Below are 17,691 nucleotides of genomic sequence, written 5' to 3'. Positions count from 1 at the left end.
AATAATGGGGCAGAGACATTATGGAAATTGTTCCCCATGCCAGTCCCTATACACTGGGTACAAGTATGGGAAACAGTGATGGGTTATAAATGGGAGGCCACAAAAAGGACCATGATGGGGCAGGGCTGGGGAACGGCCCTGGGAGACTGAGCTTGCCTACTTGCCCTGTCCCACCGGTGCCCACTCGAGGCAGGGCCTCTTTCCCCCAGTATCTACAAGCTCTGTCCTGACACACAAAGGGTAGAGGATTGCCTCTGGGGATGATTACCCTGAATCTCAGGGTTGTTTGGGTCCTCTACTGGAATGGCTGGGTCCAGAACTTTGAAAATTACCTGGGAGAAAGAAGCAGGTTTGAGCCTCTTATTTCACCTCAGGGCCCAACCCCCCTTTCCCTGGGCCTGACCTTGCCCTCAGTGGAAGGCTTGATGTCTGAGTAATGCTGGTCACAGACGAGGTCACCGACTCTGCGGCTAGGGGTAGGAGGGATCCCAAGAAAGAGGCTTGGGCAGTTGTGAACAAAGTATCTGTACATGTGCCAGGAGCGGCATGGTCCACTGAGTGCTCAAGGAGCACAGCTGCTAGGTGGAATGTCTGGGGAGTCACTAGGGACAAGCATCACTGGTGGCCATCAAATAGGGAAGCACAGGGTCAGCACTTGCTAAGCAAGCCTTCAGGCTGGGGCACTGGGTCACTGGGTCACTGGGAAAGTCTTGAGTTGGGTGAAGTAGAAGGCACCCTCTAGGTCCAGCTGGATAGTGATGTTTTCTTTTTTTTTTGAGATGGAGTCTTGCTCTGTTGCCCAGGCTGGAGTGCAGTGGTGCAATCTCAGCTCACTGCAACCTCCACCTCCCAGGTTCAAGCGATTCTCCTGCCTCAGCCTCCTGAGTAGCTGGGACTACAGGTATGTGCCAGCACGCCTGGCTAATTTTTTATATTTTTCTTTTTTGAGACAGAGTCTTGCTCTGTCGCCCAGGCTGGAGTGCAGTGGTGCGATCTTGGCTCACTGCAAGCTCCGCAGCCTGGGTTCACGCCATCCTCCTGCCTCAGCCTCCTGAGTAGCTGGGACTGCAGGCGCACGTCGCCACGCTGGGCTAATTTTTTGTATTTTTAGTAGAGACAGGGTTTCACCATGTTAGCCAGGATGGTCTCGATCTCCTGACCTCATGATCCACCCACCTCGGCCTCCCAGAGTGCTGGCATTACAGGCGTGAGCCACTGCGCCCGGACAATTTTTTGTATTTTTAGTAGAGACAGGGTTTCACCATGTTAGCCAGGATGGTCTCGATCTCCTGACCTCGTGATCCGCCCGCCTTGGCCTCCCAAAGTGCTGGGATTACAGGCGTGAGCCACTGTGCCCGGCCTTGATGGTAACTTTTTTTTTTTTGAGATGGAGTCTTGCTCTGTCACCCAGGCTGGAGTGCAGTGGTGTCATCTTGGCTCACTGCAAGCTCCGCCTCCAGGGTTCACGCCATTCTCCTGCCTCAGCCTCCTGAGTAGCTGGGACTACAGGCGACTCCCACCACACCCAGCTAATTTTCTGTATTTTTAGTAGAGACGGGGTTTCACCGTGTTAGCCAGGATGGTCTCGATCTCCTGACCTTGTGATCCGCCCGCCTCGGCCTCCCAAAGTGCTGGGATTACAGGCATGAGCCATTGCGCCTGGCCGATGGTGACATTTTCAACACCAGCAGCCATGGGGCTAGTGAGTGACTAGGCCCTGAACCCATACCTCCACACATGGGCACACTGCACCCTCACCACTCTCTGCCTACCAGGTCTTGCTGCCACCACACCACTCTGGGAGATCACGTTCTTAATGTCATGGCCTCCCTGGTCGCAAGAGTCACAGGGGCAATTCTGAGTCTTGGGTTAGGACTCAAGGAAACTGACTAGAGAGGTTAATGATCAGACCTCTACTCCAAAATTTCACAGCACAGGCCTCTAGCTCCCGGCAATGACCCAGACCCCCAACAGGGCTGAACCAGCCCAGGACACCCAAAGAAACCAGCCTCCAGAGCCCTCACCTGCAGGTGACTGCCAATGAAGTAGGGCTCAGGGCCTACTGGATGAAGTTCAAAGGCTCTGGCTCTGGCCCCAGCCAAAAACCAGGATGCTGATGCAGCCAGATCGAGAAAGGATATCTGGCACTCCCTGGGAAACTGTTCTAGGAGCCTGGACTAGGAAGGGCAGGGTCTGACTACAGATCCTAGGAATACCCACCCCCCTCCACCCCACCCCACAGGGAACCTTGATTTTTCTTTTTTTTTTTTTTTTTTTTTGAGACAGAGTCTCACTCTGTCGCCCAGCCTGGAGTGCAGTGGTGAGATCTTGGCTCACTGCAAACTGTGCTTCCCAGGTTCAAGTGATCTTCCAGCCTCAGCCTCCCAAGTAGCTGGGACTATAGGTGTGTGCCACCACACCTGGCTAATTTTTGTATTTTTAGTAGAGATGGGGTTTCACCATATTGGCTAGGCTGGTCTCAAACTCCTGACCTCAACTGACCCACCTGCCTTGGCCTCCCAAAGTGCTGGGATTACAGGCATGAGCCCCAAGCTGGGCTGCCCTTGAGGAGCTGAGTGTGGCTCTCAGGTCATTGCCCATATTCACATCATGAATGAAAGAGTTGTCAGAGGCGAGTAGCATGCAGGGTAGTGGGGCGACAGCACAGCTGGGAGCAAGGTCCCAGAGCTTGGGAAACCAAGGGAGGGCACACCCAGGGGAAGCATGCCACAAGATGCAGAAGGGGCAGGAGGGCACCAAGAAGCACAGAGCTTCTCCACAGGTCCACCACCCAGGGCAGCTGGCAGCTTGTGGGGCCCGGACAAACTCAGAAACAGAAAACATCTGATTATCACTGAAATGATGCCCCTACCCCAGGGAAGGGGAATGTGTGCCCCTCCCTGCCAACCCCAGGCACTGCCATTCAGCCTGGGCAGCCAGTGATGGACTACAGATGGGCAGGACAGTTACCTCCTTCAGGTCCCAGGGCCCAGCTCCCTCTCTAAAGCAGGAAGAGTGACAATGTATTTTAACATATGGACCATGTTGGAGGGCATGATGAGGCTGGACCTGGGAGTAGAGAGAGCACTTAAGATTCATACAGAAAGCACTGCTGATGAGGCAGTCATGGAAAACCTCACCCAACCAAGGAGAAAATTATTTGGTCATTGAGGGCAAGCTCTGTGGTCCTGACTCAACCACCAGCACCTTGCCACCAATCGAAGTTGAGGAGTTACTTTCTCCCAGGAGAGCAGAGGGGGAGAAGCACCTCAACCCCTTTGGGTCTGGACCCACACCAGAAAAGCCCAGGCTAAGCCCCAAGATTTTAGCCAGGCTGTCTGTTTGGTCCCTAGGGAAGTACCACAAAGGCTCCATTCCAGGACCTAAAAACCCACTAGCTGCAAGGTTCCCCATGGAACCTACTGTCCTGCATGGGGCCTGTCTGGATCACAAACCAGAGCAGCCTCAAAGGGAAGTGTCTTACTTCACAGTGGCTCTGCTCCTGCATTCAGGGGATGCCTCTCAAACAACCACAGAAGCCAATTTCCCCTCATCTCTCCAAAGGGGCCCAGGAGCTGCCTCCTCCCACAACCCCCAGAAATAGGCAGGCCTATTTCTGGGACCACTTTCCCTATATCTTCAAGCTGGCCTGCCAGCAGCCACACACACACAAAAGACCATGGAGGGTGGGCAGGGAGACTGGAAGGTGGAAAGGTATAAAACATGATAGATGAAACAGTAGACATACAACTTGAATAACAAGTCACAGTGCATCGCGCCATGAAAACACCCCTCCCGCCCACCCACCCCACCGTACCCCACCCCCTCTGGTTTCTGAAAGGAGGCTGGTGGTCACCAGGGCCCTAGAGAGGTACCCAGAGTCCTCAAGATTGTGGAGTCCACGGGCATAGCACACTGTGCCACTAGCCACACAGACAGCTGGGCTTAGTTTCCCCAAACATTGCCGTGTGAAGGAATCAGACTGCTGAATATGGCAGCAATGGCTGGAGCCGTATTACAGGTGACAGGTTCACGCGGAGGATCCGCTGAGCCCGCTGCCGCACCTCATCATCCGAGGACCGCCTATCTACCTTTATGGCACGGAACTTCAGCAGCTTTGCTGTTCCAGGCCCTAGCCATGCCTTAGGAGATCGGGGCCCAAGCCGTGTTCTCTTCTTGGGAGGAAGATCTTTTGCCTCCTCAGCCCTTTTCCTCTTCTGCCCAACAGTCTCAGGGCGGTTTTTCTGGCCCTTCCTTGTAGTTCTGGCCTTAGCAGACCCCTTTGGCCTGCCTCTGCCCCTGGGCTGGGTCCGAGCCACCTTGGCCTTGGCCCGTATGGCCTTGGCTTTAGCCTTGGCCTTGGCCCGTGCTGCCATGACTTTGGCCTTGGCCTTGACCCGTGCTGCCTTAGCTTTGGCCTTAGCCTTGACCCGTGCTGCCTTGGCCTTGGCCCGGGCCTTAGCAGCCTTGGCCTGTGTTCGAGCCACCTTGGCTTGGGCATGAGCAGCTTTGGCCAGTGTTCGAGCTACCTTGGCCTGGGCTGTTTTGGTGCCCAGGGCAGAGCCCCCTTTCATTTGCTGGACGCTGGGGGACCCAGTGGCTCTGTTGGTTTTGCTCTGGTGCCCAGAGCCTCGTCGGGGTCCAGCCCCAGGGCCTTTGAGAGTCAGACACTTGGGGCCCTTGCTTGTGGTTTTTCTGGGAGCTTTGGGCCGAGGGTTCCCCTTCCCTGAACTTTTCCGCAGTTTCAGAGGAGAGTCTGCAAGTGAGAGCTGCAGTGACTGTGCCTTGTGCTTGGCACCCAAGCAGGGCATGGGAGTCTTAAGCGGAACCAGGGCCTCAAGGACAACAGAGAGCCGCATGGCAGGGTAGACGCCTGGATAAAGGTGGGTGGGGAAGCCCACTGCTGCACCCCGGGCATGGCTGGCACTTGACTGCTTCAGAGAGCTCAGCAGCAGGTTGGTGGTAGCATGCTTGGCAAGGGCTGGTGTGGATGCTTTGGCCAGTCTGCCAGATAGCGGCATGGGAAGCAGTGTGGCCCGACCTGCAGGCAACCGCATGGCAGTTCGGGGAGCACTGGCTGGAGGTGATGTGGCAGTTGGGTTAGGGGCACGAGCCTGCAGTTTCGTCTGGCTTGGGGGATTAGCTGTGCATGAACTATAGCCATAGACATCACCACTGCGCAGGATGGTAGGTTGGAAGCCATCATCTCGCAAGCCCTGTAGGAAGGCCACAAGCTGGGCCTCTGTGGCACTGAGATCCTGGCTCATTGGGTTAAAGACAAGCAGCGCCTCTTCCAGGGCCTTCTTCCCTGCCGTGGAGATGCGCGACCAGGAGTGCACAGCTTTTTCCTCCACATGCTGAACCACCACACTCATGGCATTAGGCACTGCAGATCTGCCTGGGTATCCGCAAACCAGCGCTTGGCACCTCCAAGACAAGAGGAAAAGAGTCAATAAGAATGGCACTACGACAAAGGGCCAGAACACATAGACAGGTCAATCAGTGCCCCAATCTCCATGACACTGAGGAATCTGGCCAGAGTGAGACACTTCCTGGTGTAAAACCCTGGTCTCCTGACCCTCTACCATGCTGGGGTGGGAGGAGAGGGTAAGGGTCAGGGAGCTTCTTCAAGATACATGCTCAGAAATACCTCAGAGCCATCCAACCTGCTGCCGGGTCCCTGAAAAGATTTGAGCCTGGTACATTTTAATTCAACTCTGTATTTTCTGAGGCCAGAAACCTAGAATTACTCAGCTCTGGGAATACAGGCAATATCCCTGTCCTCAAGGAACCCAGGTTAGAAGGTCAGAAAAATACATCATTAAGATTCTTGGGAGTGAATGCTGGCACTCAGCTCAGTTTGCCAATGGGTCAGGAAAGGATTCCTGGGAGAGGCAACACCTAGCTAGGATATGAGTGATGAATAAAAAAGGATTAGATGGAAATGGAGCAAAAAGGGGAATAGCTAATGCAATGGCTCCAAAGTGAGAAAGGGTTAAGGCATACTTGGTGTGGGATCTGGGATCTAGGTGAAAAAACAGGCAAGGATAAAGCAACAAAGAACCCTGAATGTTAGCCAGAGGGCCCAGACTTACACCCACTGTCCATGCCCATCTGTTTCTCCAGCTGCTGCTGTTCATGTGTGGAGCTGGAGTCGGGTGGGGGAATCTCCCTGCCCATCAGAAGTTCTGTTTTCAGTCTCTAGACAGGGTACTCAGCAACCCATTTTCTAGCTCCAGAGGCATGGAGACCTAATCAAGAGTCGGACTTTTCTTCAACAGAAACTAAAAAGCTGATGAGTAGCAGGTGCCAATGACATCTCTCTAGGCAACCAGGCAGACCAGGGACCAGAAAGCCAGACCAAGATCCCAAAGTTTAAGGACAATGGGAGCCAAAGGCTGCAAGTAGGATGGTGAGTCAAGGGGACATTAGCGGTATGAACTGTCCTACCTAAGACTTGGAGGGCCACAGACCTCAGTACAGCCCAGATGGAAGTGACTGAGAACACCCAACTAGTCCCAGACTTCTTTAAAGAAGCTGTGGCCATCAATCATAACTAACATCTAATACCCAACCCAACACTGAGGGCTCCCAGAAGCAGGAGGCAGCTCCCCAGCTGCACCAGAGCATTAAAAGATCAGCCAGGATCAGGCAGGTCCCTCGGGCCATGAGGCCCGTCTGTGTAGTTTCTTCCCACCGCTCTAATGCAGCAGATGAAGTCTTCAGAATACCCTGGAGGAAATGCCCTGGGGCTCTTTGTTTGGAAACATTCTTGGATCCTCAGGTGTCTTGGGCACTTCCCCTCCCCAGAGACCGTTCTCCAAGCACAATCCTTGCACATGACTTTAGTTCTTTATTAATGTTTTTTGAGGGGATGTAGTTCCCAGAGCTGTGAACTGTAGAAGAGAGAGTGACCTATTTCCCACCCTCACACGCGCCCCAGCGCAAATATTTGGGGTGACCTGGGGGCTTTTCCACCCAGGTTAGGGTGGGCTCTTAGGAGGGGTTTTCTGGGCTTTCGAGAAGCTTCGGAAACAGAGGCTGCTGCCCGGCCTCCGACTTCCCTTCACACGTGCCCCCGGGGGAGGCAGGAGAAGTTGACGGAAAATAGGGGGTGAGAGAGGCGCCATACAGGCAGACCGGGGGAGGGGGCATATCGGGGCCCTCAGGCTGGGAATGCGCGTCCTTAGGGCCCAAGCCGTGAGGCGGGGGTCACTGAGGCAGCGAAATGCACAGGGTGAACGGTGCTAGCCCTACCGGGACCGCACAGCCCCAGGGTGGGGTCGCTGGGCGCGGGGTGGGGGTGGGGTGGGGGTCTCGGCCAGGCCGGCGGAGGACGCGGGTCCGGGAAGAGTTGGCCGCTTGCCCGTCCGCCCTGCCGCCTCGCGGGCCGCCCCTCCGCGGCGCGGCTAGGCCCGCGGCTCCAACCTACCGGCGCCGCCGCGGGGACCCAAGACGCGCCTCTGCGCCGCCTCCGCTGCTCCAACATGGCCGCCCGCTGCGCGCCGGAAGTGCACTGCGCTTCCGCTTCCGGGACCCAGCCCGCCCTACAGACCCTTGACCCCTGAGACCCCATTTCCCCACAAAGTCTGGGGGCGGAGCAGATTGGGTACCAAGGAGGACTGCCTGGAGGTGGTGGCCGCGGTGACCGCTCCAAACCCGTTCGGCCCTGTGCAGAAGTCTGAAGAACAGAGGTGCCCTCTGACGCGGCCCCAGGCAAGGACTCACTAGAGCCCGGCTAAGACTGGATTAGGGGTCATCTGACACCTTTTCTGAGGGGAGCTAGTGGTGCATTGACATCTGGGAGGGGTTCCTGGCAAGGTTCAGGCCATCTTCCACCCTCTGATCTTCCTTTAGCCACTGACAATGCCCACTTCAGTCCCAGACACCTGACCAGAGGGTGAAAGAGGAGTGCCTCCTGACAGGGAGTCTCAGGTGATCTCCTTTGTTTTGCAGTAAGGGTATCTCCTCCGAGGACAGCAGGCCTTCCTCTCTTCCTGAGAATAGGGCCCATGGCACATGGCATGAAAGGCTGGTGTGCATGTGATCACAAGTGGTGCACGCAAGCCCAAGCACACATGGAGTCTGGGAGCTCCAGTATACCACTGTGGACCTGAGTATACTTGCTCAGGAAGGTGGGGGCAGGTACAGTCACTGGCCCAGCCTCAGCCCCTCAGTGGAAGGAAGTCCTGCTTCCAGTCTTAACACTGCCCAGAACCCCTTTCCTTTTGCCTAGGAGCCTGGGACCTCAGTCTTTTTAGCCATGCTCTTGGGCTAGTACGGGGTGGTGGTTATAGGACACAGGTCAAAATCAATCCTAGGGGTCTGTGACTTCAGTGAGAAGTGAGAGTGGTCTCCACAGCTCTGACCAAAGGTCCCATTAGTCAGAGGTTTGCAAGTCCAGGTTGGGAGCCATCCTGGGAGCCCTGGTTTCATGGATGAGGTAGTGGGGGCATTTGCACTAGGGTCAGAGCCTGAGCCAGGAGGCAGAAATATTGCCACAACTCTTGGACCCTGACCCTTGCAGTGGTGCCTTATTTGGTAGTTGGGGTCAGGTGGAAGCCTACTGGCAATCACAGGAGGGTGGCAGGATGCTTCACTTAGGGACTGGGTACTAGCCCTTTTTCCTGCCCTTTTTCTAACCAGGATCCTCTGGTTGCTCTGTATTTTCCCTGCTTATACAGAGGGGTCCAGGCACTCCTAAAGACAAGTGCCTAGTCCACCCAGCAGTGCCATAGGCCTCATCTGGTGCCTCTTAGCTTCCCAGGGCCTCAGCACTAATGGTGAGGTCCTCGCTGCCTTTAAGTGTAGCCAAGGTATCTAGCAGGAACTGCAAAATCTCCTGTTCCTCTGGGGTCAGTGCTTCTAGCCTTTTTTCCCTGGTGGAGAGAAAGCAAGAGTAGGGTCTCAAGGGCCAGGATCTCATGGGGTGCAGTCAGGAAGCCCCACCTTGGTGCCCCCAGTCCCCAGCTGTGGGTGAGTCCAGTCTCTGGCCCTGTCCATGGTTGAGGATTGACTGTTCACTTATTCAGGACCGATTCAACCAGTTACCTTCTGCAGCTTCTCCAAAGCCGGCAGTGTTGGCCTCCTTTGTGCAGGTGGGCCATGGCTGTGCAAACAGAAACCCCTTCCATGGAGAGCCAGAGCCCATCCTCCAGGGATAGCACCAGTACAATTATATCCAGATCCCTCTCTGGTGATGTTCATCTCAGAAGTTAGGGCAAATGGAAAACCAGGAAGGGTAGGTGCATCCTCTGGCTGTGCTGTGTCCCTTCCAGACATGAGAACTGGGGAAATGATAGAGATTAGGGATAAGGATCATGGGAGTACCTAGCGCCCTTTGGGGGTGGTAGGACCGAACTTTTTGCCTCCTGGTGCCCGGTATGCCCTAGATGGAACTCTTTGGGAGCACCCATCAGAGTGCAGTCTGACTTGACCTGGACTCTAGTGGCTGCTGAGCCTACAGGCACAACTGGGACCAGACAGGATGAGATGGGAGAGAACACAGGGTGATCCCAGGATCCAATCTTTGCTTTCCATTTGGCATCTTATATGGTTCTTTTTTTCCTTCTTCCTTTTTTTTTTTTTTTTTTTTTTTTGAGACAGTCTCCTTTGTTGCCCAGGCTGGAGTGCAGTGGTGTGATCTCAGCTCATTGCAACCTCTGCCTCCCAGGTTCAAGCAATTCTCCTACCTCAGCCTCCAGAGTAGCTGGGACTACAGGCGCCTGCCAACACACCTGGCTAATTTTTGTATTTTTAGTAGAGGTGGGGTTGCACCATGTTGGCCAGGCTGGTCTCGAGCTCCTGACCTCAAATGATCCACCCACCTTGGCCTCCCAAAGTGCTGGGATTACAGGCGTGAGCCACTGCGCCTGGCCAATTTTTTGTGTTTTTAGTCAAGCCGGGGTTTCACCATGTTGGCCAGGCTGGTGTCGAACTCCTGACCTCAGGTGATCCGCCCGCCTCAGCCTCCCAAAGTGCTAGTATTACACGTGTGAGCCACCTGCCCCTCCAGCCTTATATGGTTCTCAGTGGATCCTGGACCCACCTCTACCTGAGCAGAGAGATCTGATGGAGCTCTAGATGTGAATGAAGGCAGTGGCCTGGGAGGGATTGCCCCAAGAGGAAATATGTGTGCCAGGGAGAAAAGCCAGGGTTGAATCTTGAGGAGCCAATTCCTGGTGATGGAGAAGAAGCAGAGCCTGCAAAAGATTCTAGGCCAGGCGTGGTGACTCATGCCTGTAATTCCAGCACTTTGGGAGGCCAAGGCGGGCGGATCACGAGGTCAAGAGATTGAGACCATCCTGGCCAATATGGTGAAACCCCATCTCTACTAAAAATACAAAAAATTAGCTGGGCGTGGTGGCGCGTGCCTGTAGTCCCAGCTACTCGGGAGGCTGAGGCGGGAGAATCACTTGAAACCACCGGAAGGCGGAGGTTGCAGTGAGCCGAGATCACGCCACTGCACTCTAGCCTGTGCAAAGTGCAGTGAGCCGAGATCACTGTAAAATACAAAAAAAAAAAAAAAAAATTAGCCAGGCGTGGTGGTGGGCCCCTGTAGTCCCAGCTACTCGGGAGGCTTAGGCAGGAGAATGGCATGCACCTGGGAGGCGGAGCTTGCAGTGAGCGGAGATGGCACCACTGCACTCCAGCCTGAGTGACAGAGCGAGACTCTGTCTCAAAAAAATAAAAATAAAAATAAAAAATAAAGATTCTCAGAGGCGAGACAAGCAGCAGGAGGGTGTTGAGGTCACAAGGGGCAAAACTTTGAAGATGCTAGCAAGATTTAGTTAAGGACCACAGGCACATATAGTTTTAGCTATATGGTATTCCATGATGACTTTTCCAAGAACAATTTTTGGGGAGGAGTGGCAGCACATTGAGGTGACAAGTAACAAGGAGGTGGAGCCTGTGAGGACAGATGGCTTCAAGAGTTAGACTGGAGGGAAGGAAGGGGAGACTAGAGAGACTTGGGGTGTTGGGAGGTATCTAAAGGCAAGTGGCTTGTAAGTGCTTAATTGCTGGAAAGGAGGGGGAGGGAGCTTGGAAAGGGAACAGTAGCAAATGTGAAGGGGGCTGCATAGCAGTGTGAGCCTCTTGGAAGCCTATTGGCAATCACAAGAGGGTGGAAACAGTGCCCCAAGTGAGGGCACTGAAGAGCAAGTCCAAGGTGAAGTGGGACAAGGAGGATCGAGGCCTTCAAGTCAGGGTCTGTGCAGTCTGTAACCAGCCTTGGCACCACCATTTCTGTGCAGGCCAACTGAATCCAACTGACAGTCCCTGAAAAGGGCAAAGGTTCTCTTCTCCAGTCATACGGAAGGGTCTACCCATAGACTTCTGGGAAGGCCAGATGTGAGGGAGGCCGGGGAGTTAATAGGTAATGCCCCCAAACAGCTCTCAACCCATGACTAATGGAGATTTGAGAATGAGTACCTCAGCTCCCCTTGCACTTGGGGGCGGCAATGAGGTAAGGTCTATGTTCTACGCTGGCTCCCAGAATCCCCAGCAGGATTTGGTCCCAATTGCCCATAGTGGTAGCTTGCTTGATGACGCTTCCTTTATTGGCTGCTTTCCTCGTCTCCTTGCCACTGCTGGTGTTTCTTGGCCTCACCTCCCATACTAACTATATGCATGTATATCTTTTTCCAGGTCTGCTTTGGGGAAACTAAGATAAGCACTGTCCATGAAAGGGGGACAAGGCAGTGAGCAGACACAGACAACTGCAAGGACCTCTTCCCACAGGTACCACTGACCTGTACAAATGGGCCCCCAGCTTGAAGACTTAGCTAATACTCTGAATGCTCAGAAGATAGGCAGAGCCAAGGTCTGGGCCTGAGGTAGGTAGGCCCCTGTCACACTAGTTTGCTCTTGCTTGACCCCAGAGTTGGTTATAGGCAAGCTCAGGATCCTAAAAATGGATAGTTATAATGTGCCTTGGGTCCCGGAGTAGCCCAGGTCTTCAGGCCCTGCAGGATGAGGCCAGAGTGACCCACTGGGAGGTCCCCTGGCCTCTGACTCTTCCAGCACATCCTCTGCTCAGTATCACTCCTTCCAGGAATTCTCCCCACCCAGGTTTGTAGAAGGGCCGGTGCCTTCTGTTCCTCCACCCCCGCTAGCCTCAGTGTACACTGTAAGACCTATTCCTGCTTTATGCCCAGGTAAGGGCGACCCAGGCTGCCCCCACACGGCAGAGGCCCAGGCCATGTCCCCAATGGCCTCCAGGGGGCGCCGCCGGGAAGCCTGTCATTGGGCTCCTGGGAGCTCCGCGGAAGCGGGCAGGCGCCGGCCCCTCAAGCCCTCGGGTTCGGCTGGCCTGCTCGACACAGCCTGCGCACCCAGGCTGGGTCGGGCTCAGAACTGCCCCTTGCCATACACGTGTTGTGTCGCTCGCCGCTGCCTCATTTCTACTCCTGCCCGAGGTCGGACGCTAAATTCTGTCAGGCCCAGTGTCCACGTGTCGGTTTTGTTTGTCCGTTTGCATATGACCGTGGATCGGCACGCCCTGCTCCAGCTGCGGCATGTGCAGGGTTAAGGCGAGAGGAGATTTCCCTGAGTCGGAGGGGGAGGGGGGCGAGGGGCGGACCTGGCCCAGCCCCGCCCCGCGCCGGAGCAGTGCCGGAGCCCCGCCAGAGCCCGACTTCAGCCCCAGCCAGATCCGGCGTCAGCGGAGGCGGAACGGTGGACCCCGTACCCTGGCAGCATCGGAGCACCGGCGGGTGAGTCCCGCGGGAACCGCGCTCAGGGGAAGTTTGGGGCGCGGGGTATAGAACCCCAAGCGCGTTAGCCCAGACCCGCCCCCCACATCCTTGAGCTGGAAGTTTGGGGCCAAGAGGCCCTCCTGCCAGGGGTCCAGGAGTGTAGCCACCAAGAGAAAGGGGTGGCTGGAGAACTTGGGGGATCTGCTGCGAGGGAACCCAGAAGTCCAGCTGCCCATTCCTGCTGGAAACGCCCTGGACTCGGACCCTGGAGTCCTGTGGTCATGAGATTTCTCCAACGCCCCCCACCCCAACCCCACTTCTGGACACCAGGCAATCTGGCTTCTGGGGGGTTTGGAATGGGCAAACTCCTGAGGGGGGACCTCGAGAGGAGAGTGTGGAACCCTGGTGTGCAGTCCTCCTCCAGTCTGAAACACACCCTGACTCTGGTCTTTTACTGGTGGGAATGGTTTAAATTAACCCTGTGGAATGGCCCCCAGGATATTGTAAAGATACTCTGGAGTCTGACCCCTGACAGCAGGCATGGGGACCCCCAGGCTGCCCAGGGCACCCTGGAAGCCAGTAAGGACTCCCCTCATGCAGGCAGTGTGAGGCTTGTTGAGGGGAAAGGAAGGGTCCTGGATGGAGAGTCCTGTTCTAGTCACCTTACTACTGCCCTCCTAGACCCAGATTTGACCCAGTTGCTGAGTGGTTTGGGTAGTGGGTGGGAAGGAGAATCCTTCATGCCTCCATGGGAAAGGGGAAAGGCTCCTGGGTACCTGGGGCCTGCCCTCCTTCCCACTCCAGGAGGGCCTCCACAGTGGTGTGCTAGCCAGAGGGGTTGGGTTCTCCCCCTACCTTTCCCACCAGTGATTTTGGGCCAGCCCTGCCCTTAGCTACAGGCTGCTTATCTGTTTCCTGAGGGGCCAGTCAGTGCCCTGACCCGTTTTCCCTCTTTCCTCCAGGTGAAGGCAAGGTCCCTGGACTGGTCATATACCTCTTGTGGCCCTGGCAGAATCAAGATGAGGCCCTGTCATGCCTCCCCAGTGAGGCCTACAGTCTGAGCAGACAGCATGGCCTGCCATTGGCAGTGAACACCATGTCTGCAGGAGGTGGCCGGGCCTTTGCTTGGCAGGTGTTCCCCCCCATGCCCACTTGCCGGGTCTATGGCACAGTGGCACACCAAGATGAGCACCTGCTGGTGTTGGGGGGTTGTGGCCGGGCTGGACTGCCCCTGGACACTGCTGAGACACTGGACATGGCCTCGCACACATGGCTGGCACTGGCACCCCTGCCCACTGCCCGGGCTGGCGCAGCTGCGGTAGTTCTGGGCAAGCAGGTGCTAGTGGTGGGTGGTGTGGATGAGGTCCAGAGCCCAGTAGCTGCTGTAGAGGCCTTCCTGATGGATGAGGGCCGCTGGGAGCGTCGGGCCACCCTCCCTCAAGCAGCCATGGGGGTTGCAACTGTGGAGAGAGGTGAGTGGCCTCCCAAGGAAGGCACTTCAGGTACCCTAACACCTTTTATTATTTCCTGACTTAGTTCCTTACCCTCAGAGACTGAACAAGAGCTGTAATTTTTACATGGGTGCCCAGGATGTGGCCTTGTCCCCTGTATCCTTTCCAACCTAGCTTTGAGCTAGGCTTTCAGCAGCCTTCTATTAACTGCCTTTTCTGGCTAAGGTGGAAGGCAGAGCCCAAGCTGATCCCAGGATGATGGGAGACCCCAGCCATGTTCCTGCCCCACTCCTCATTTCTAAGAGATGGGGGTGGGATGGCCTAATGACTCCCAGGGTTATAAATAGTCTGGGGTCGGAGAGAGGAGTAGGGCCTTGGCTCAGAGCCTGTGCTTAGACTTTCTGCCCCACCCCCAACCCTTCCCACACGCCAGGGAGCCTGATATGGACAAAGGCCAAGCTGACCTGGGATGGTTGCCATGGAAGCCCCCAGCTGACTGGCCCATTACCCCAAGGCCCCCAGACATGTCATAGCTGACTCTGAGGGTTTAACAGAGGGCAAGAGCCTACTGTAATGAAAGAGTGTCACACAGAGGTGCTGGCAGGTATCCTGGGGCAGAAGGCTTGTGGACAGTATCTTTACCCAGCAGACCCAAGCCATTCCTCTCCCAGCCCCATCTCCAACTCCAGCTGGTCCCCAATCCCCCTCCCCAGACTGAGCTCTGTGCTAAGCAGATCCCCATGTTTCTTACCCCTGGCTTAAGCCATCCCCCTGTCTTCCTCCCCGAGGGGGGTCCCCACCTTGTGGCCTCCAGGTCTGACCACCAGCCCAGGCCAGCCCTGCTTGGATGCCAGACTCTGTTGCCATAGCGTCTCCAGGGAGACAGAGTCGGATTATAATTAGATCGGCTGCCTCCTGCTCTTTACTCAGAGGGGCCCTGGCCAGAGTAGGAATCCCAGCTCTCCCAGCCCCCACTGCAGGCAGGTAGTAGAGTGTCTGTTGCTGGGGAGGGATGCTATAAACACATGGGTCTCCAGCCACCCCCAGGCCTTACCAGCGCAGCTGTCGGTGCGGTACCCTGGCAGGCTGAGGTACAATCTGAGCTACTCTTTTCTATGCAGATGGTATGGTGTATGCTCTGGGGGGAATGGGCCCTGACACGGCCCCCCAGGCCCAGGTACGTGTGTATGAGCCCCGTCGGGACTGCTGGCTTTCACTACCCTCCATGCCCACACCCTGCTACGGGGCCTCCACCTTCCTGCACGGGAACAAGATCTATGTCCTGGGTAAGGCCCTGGGGGATGTGGGAAGGGGGCTCAGAGTCTAGAAATCCTCATTCTCATAGGTTGGCTGGGATAGGGATCGGGCTCAGTCCAGGATGGCAGAACAAGAGAAGCTTTGTTGGGGTGATCCATGCCTGCTCTGAGGCTCTGACCCCTGGTGGTCTTGCTGTGGTTGGAAAACCAAACCCCAGTACCTGAGGGATTGTAGGGTGGATGATTCATGTGCAAGTGTGCACACAGCAGGATGTGGGAGGCTGAGGCAGGCAGATTAGCAACCTAGTGAGCAAGGAGCCCACCAAGCCTCCTGGGCTCCTTCCCAGGTACTCCAATTTCATTGACAGGGGGCCGCCAGGGCAAGCTCCCGGTGACTGCTTTTGAAGCCTTTGATCTGGAGGCCCGTACATGGACCCGGCATCCAAGCCTACCCAGCCGTCGGGCCTTTGCTGGCTGCGCCATGGCTGAAGGCAGCGTCTTTAGCCTGGGTGGCCTGCAGCAGCCTGGGCCCCACAACTTCTACTCTCGCCCACACTTTGTCAACACTGTGGAGATGTTTGACCTGGAGCATGGTGAGCAGTGGCTGTCCTGGGCTGTCCTCCCACTCTCTGTGGGATGGAGGGGCATAGTGCGTACATGACTAGATCTGACCTCCCCTCTCCTGCAGGGTCCTGGACCAAACTGCCCCGCAGCCTGCGCATGAGGGATAAGAGGGCAGACTTTGTGGTTGGGTCCCTTGGGGGCCACATTGTGGCCATTGGGGGCCTTGGTAAGTCTCTATGGGGCTGGGGAGAGGAGGGAGTCCCAAGACAGGAAAGACTAGCCCCCAGCATGTGTGCCACCTTCTGCCCATCTCCAGGCACTCCAGGGATCAGGGCTTTGTGAGCTCTTTTCCCTATCTATGAAGCAGGCAGGATGTGGTCTGCCTGGCCCAGAACTCAGGGTGTTCCTTAGTAACTGGGGGCTCTGTCAAGCACCAGCAAGGGTCTACGAGACAGCAGCAGGACAAATGACCACTGTATGCACAGTCAAGAGGACATATAGAAACATGAAGGAATGAACAAATGATGAACACAGGCAATGAGGAGCAAGGCCCTGATAGCTCATCCTGGGGTGATAACTACTGGGCTATTCTCTGGGGTTAGGGAGCAGAAGGGCCTGGAGTCCCTACAGCCTGTGCCTCTCACAGCCTTCTCTCTCCTTCTTGCAGGAAACCAGCCATGTCCTTTGGGTTCTGTGGAGAGCTTTAGCCTTGCACGGCGGCGCTGGGAGGCATTGCCTGCCATGCCCACTGCCCGCTGCTCCTGCTCTAGTCTGCAGGCTGGGCCCCGGCTGTTTGTTATTGGGGGTGTGGCCCAGGGCCCCAGTCAAGCCGTGGAGGCACTGTGTCTGCGTGATGGGGTCTGAAGGCCTGGTGGGAGCTGTCCACTGGAGCAGCTCATTGCCAGAGACAGCTATTTCTATGGCTCGTTTTGCTGCTGAGAACACTCACTGTGGCTCTGTGGGATGAAAGAGGTATGGGGGTGAGCACTTGAGACACTGCCTTGGGGCCTTGGGTTAGGGGAGCCTTTGTCTTTAGTGCAGGACACACGTATGCTTACACCTACCTTTATCACCATTCGTTCATGAATCATGCCTAGCTCCATCCTTGCCCTGGGACCTACTAGGCCTTCCATCCAACTGGGAAATGGGGAGAATAAAAGCTGGCCTCATGCTCTTCAGGGTCAGTTCCTATCTGGAGTTGACCAGGCCTACCCCAGTTGCCATTCCTGAAAAATCTCAGCTGCCAGGCTGCCTTTAGGGTCCCTGTAGACCCAGGAGAGTTGAGAGGGTGGGGGACACAGAGAATAGAGAGGATGTGGGAACTGCCAGAGGGCCAGAGCGCAAGAGTTCAAGCGGAGGAATGCTGGCTTTGAGCCCTCTACGCTGCTGGTTGTATGACCTTGGACAAGTCACTTCACCTCTCTGTGCCTCAGCATCCTCATCTATAAATGGGGATCTCTGAAACCTTCCTACCCTACCTACCTCACAGGGCTGTTGTGAGGACCCAGGGAGTTTGGATGTGGAAGTAAAAGTGCTGCTAAAACCTAGTGTGTGGACCCTGGTGTGAACTCCTTTGTTGCTTCCACTGCCCCTGCCTTCCTTTGGGGGTCTCAATGCCCCTAGAGATGAGGGTCCAGAAGGAGCCTCTTGGATCTGGTCGGTGTTCCCAAAGTGATTTGGTGTTTCTGTTCCATCTAAGCCTCAGCTTATTCTTTGGCAACA

At 55.8% G+C, this 17,691-nt stretch overlaps 2 protein-coding genes across 4 annotated transcripts; one reads left to right on the top strand and one right to left on the bottom strand.

Moving 5' to 3' along the window:
* Positions 1 to 3,700: 3,700 nt before the first annotated feature.
* On the bottom strand, positions 3,701 to 7,556 carry CCDC71 (coiled-coil domain containing 71). The gene is made up of 2 exons (XM_054481732.2): positions 7,433 to 7,556; positions 3,701 to 5,427 (listed from the first exon to the last, which is right to left on the bottom strand). Exon 2 carries the CDS (start codon positions 5,373 to 5,375, stop codon positions 3,978 to 3,980), a length of 1,398 nt encoding a protein of 465 aa, XP_054337707.1. The 5' UTR covers positions 5,376 to 5,427; positions 7,433 to 7,556; the 3' UTR covers positions 3,701 to 3,977.
* On the top strand, positions 7,550 to 17,516 carry KLHDC8B (kelch domain containing 8B). 3 transcript variants are annotated; one of them, XM_063661156.1, is made up of 8 exons: positions 7,582 to 7,716; positions 11,650 to 11,742; positions 12,512 to 12,716; positions 13,661 to 14,170; positions 15,271 to 15,435; positions 15,774 to 15,998; positions 16,094 to 16,195; positions 16,637 to 17,516. In XM_063661156.1, the coding sequence occupies exons 4-8, from the start codon at positions 13,795 to 13,797 to the stop codon at positions 16,831 to 16,833; spliced, it is 1,065 nt and encodes a 354-aa protein (XP_063517226.1). In that variant the 5' UTR covers positions 7,582 to 7,716; positions 11,650 to 11,742; positions 12,512 to 12,716; positions 13,661 to 13,794; the 3' UTR covers positions 16,834 to 17,516. The 3 variants fall into 3 exon arrangements, with proteins under 3 accessions (XP_063517225.1, XP_063517226.1, XP_063517224.1); XM_063661154.1 differs by having other exon boundaries at positions 7,588 to 7,716; positions 11,650 to 11,837; XM_063661155.1 differs by having other exon boundaries at positions 7,550 to 7,716; positions 11,650 to 12,716.
* The last annotated feature ends 175 nt before the right edge of the window (positions 17,517 to 17,691 follow it).

Source organism: Pongo pygmaeus, chromosome 2 (genome assembly GCF_028885625.2).
Source record: "Pongo pygmaeus isolate AG05252 chromosome 2, NHGRI_mPonPyg2-v2.0_pri, whole genome shotgun sequence".
Classification (NCBI taxonomy): Eukaryota; Metazoa; Chordata; class Mammalia; order Primates; family Hominidae; genus Pongo; species Pongo pygmaeus.
This window is presented reverse-complemented; position numbering and strand designations above follow the sequence as displayed.

What these genes read in the sequence shown, in the direction of transcription:
- CCDC71 (XM_054481732.2), bottom strand. Translation starts at nt 5,375, where the DNA reads ATGAGTGTGGTGGTTCAGCATGTGGAGGAAAAAGCTGTGCACTCCTGG.
- KLHDC8B (XM_063661155.1), top strand. Translation starts at nt 13,795, where the DNA reads ATGTCTGCAGGAGGTGGCCGGGCCTTTGCTTGGCAGGTGTTCCCCCCC. An exon ending in GGTTGCAACTGTGGAGAGAG is followed by an intron (nt 14,171 to 15,270) that starts GTGAGTGGCCTC and finishes TTTTCTATGCAG; the next exon opens with ATGGTATGGTGTATGCTCTG. An exon ending in GATGTTTGACCTGGAGCATG is followed by an intron (nt 15,999 to 16,093) that starts GTGAGCAGTGGC and finishes CCTCTCCTGCAG; the next exon opens with GGTCCTGGACCAAACTGCCC.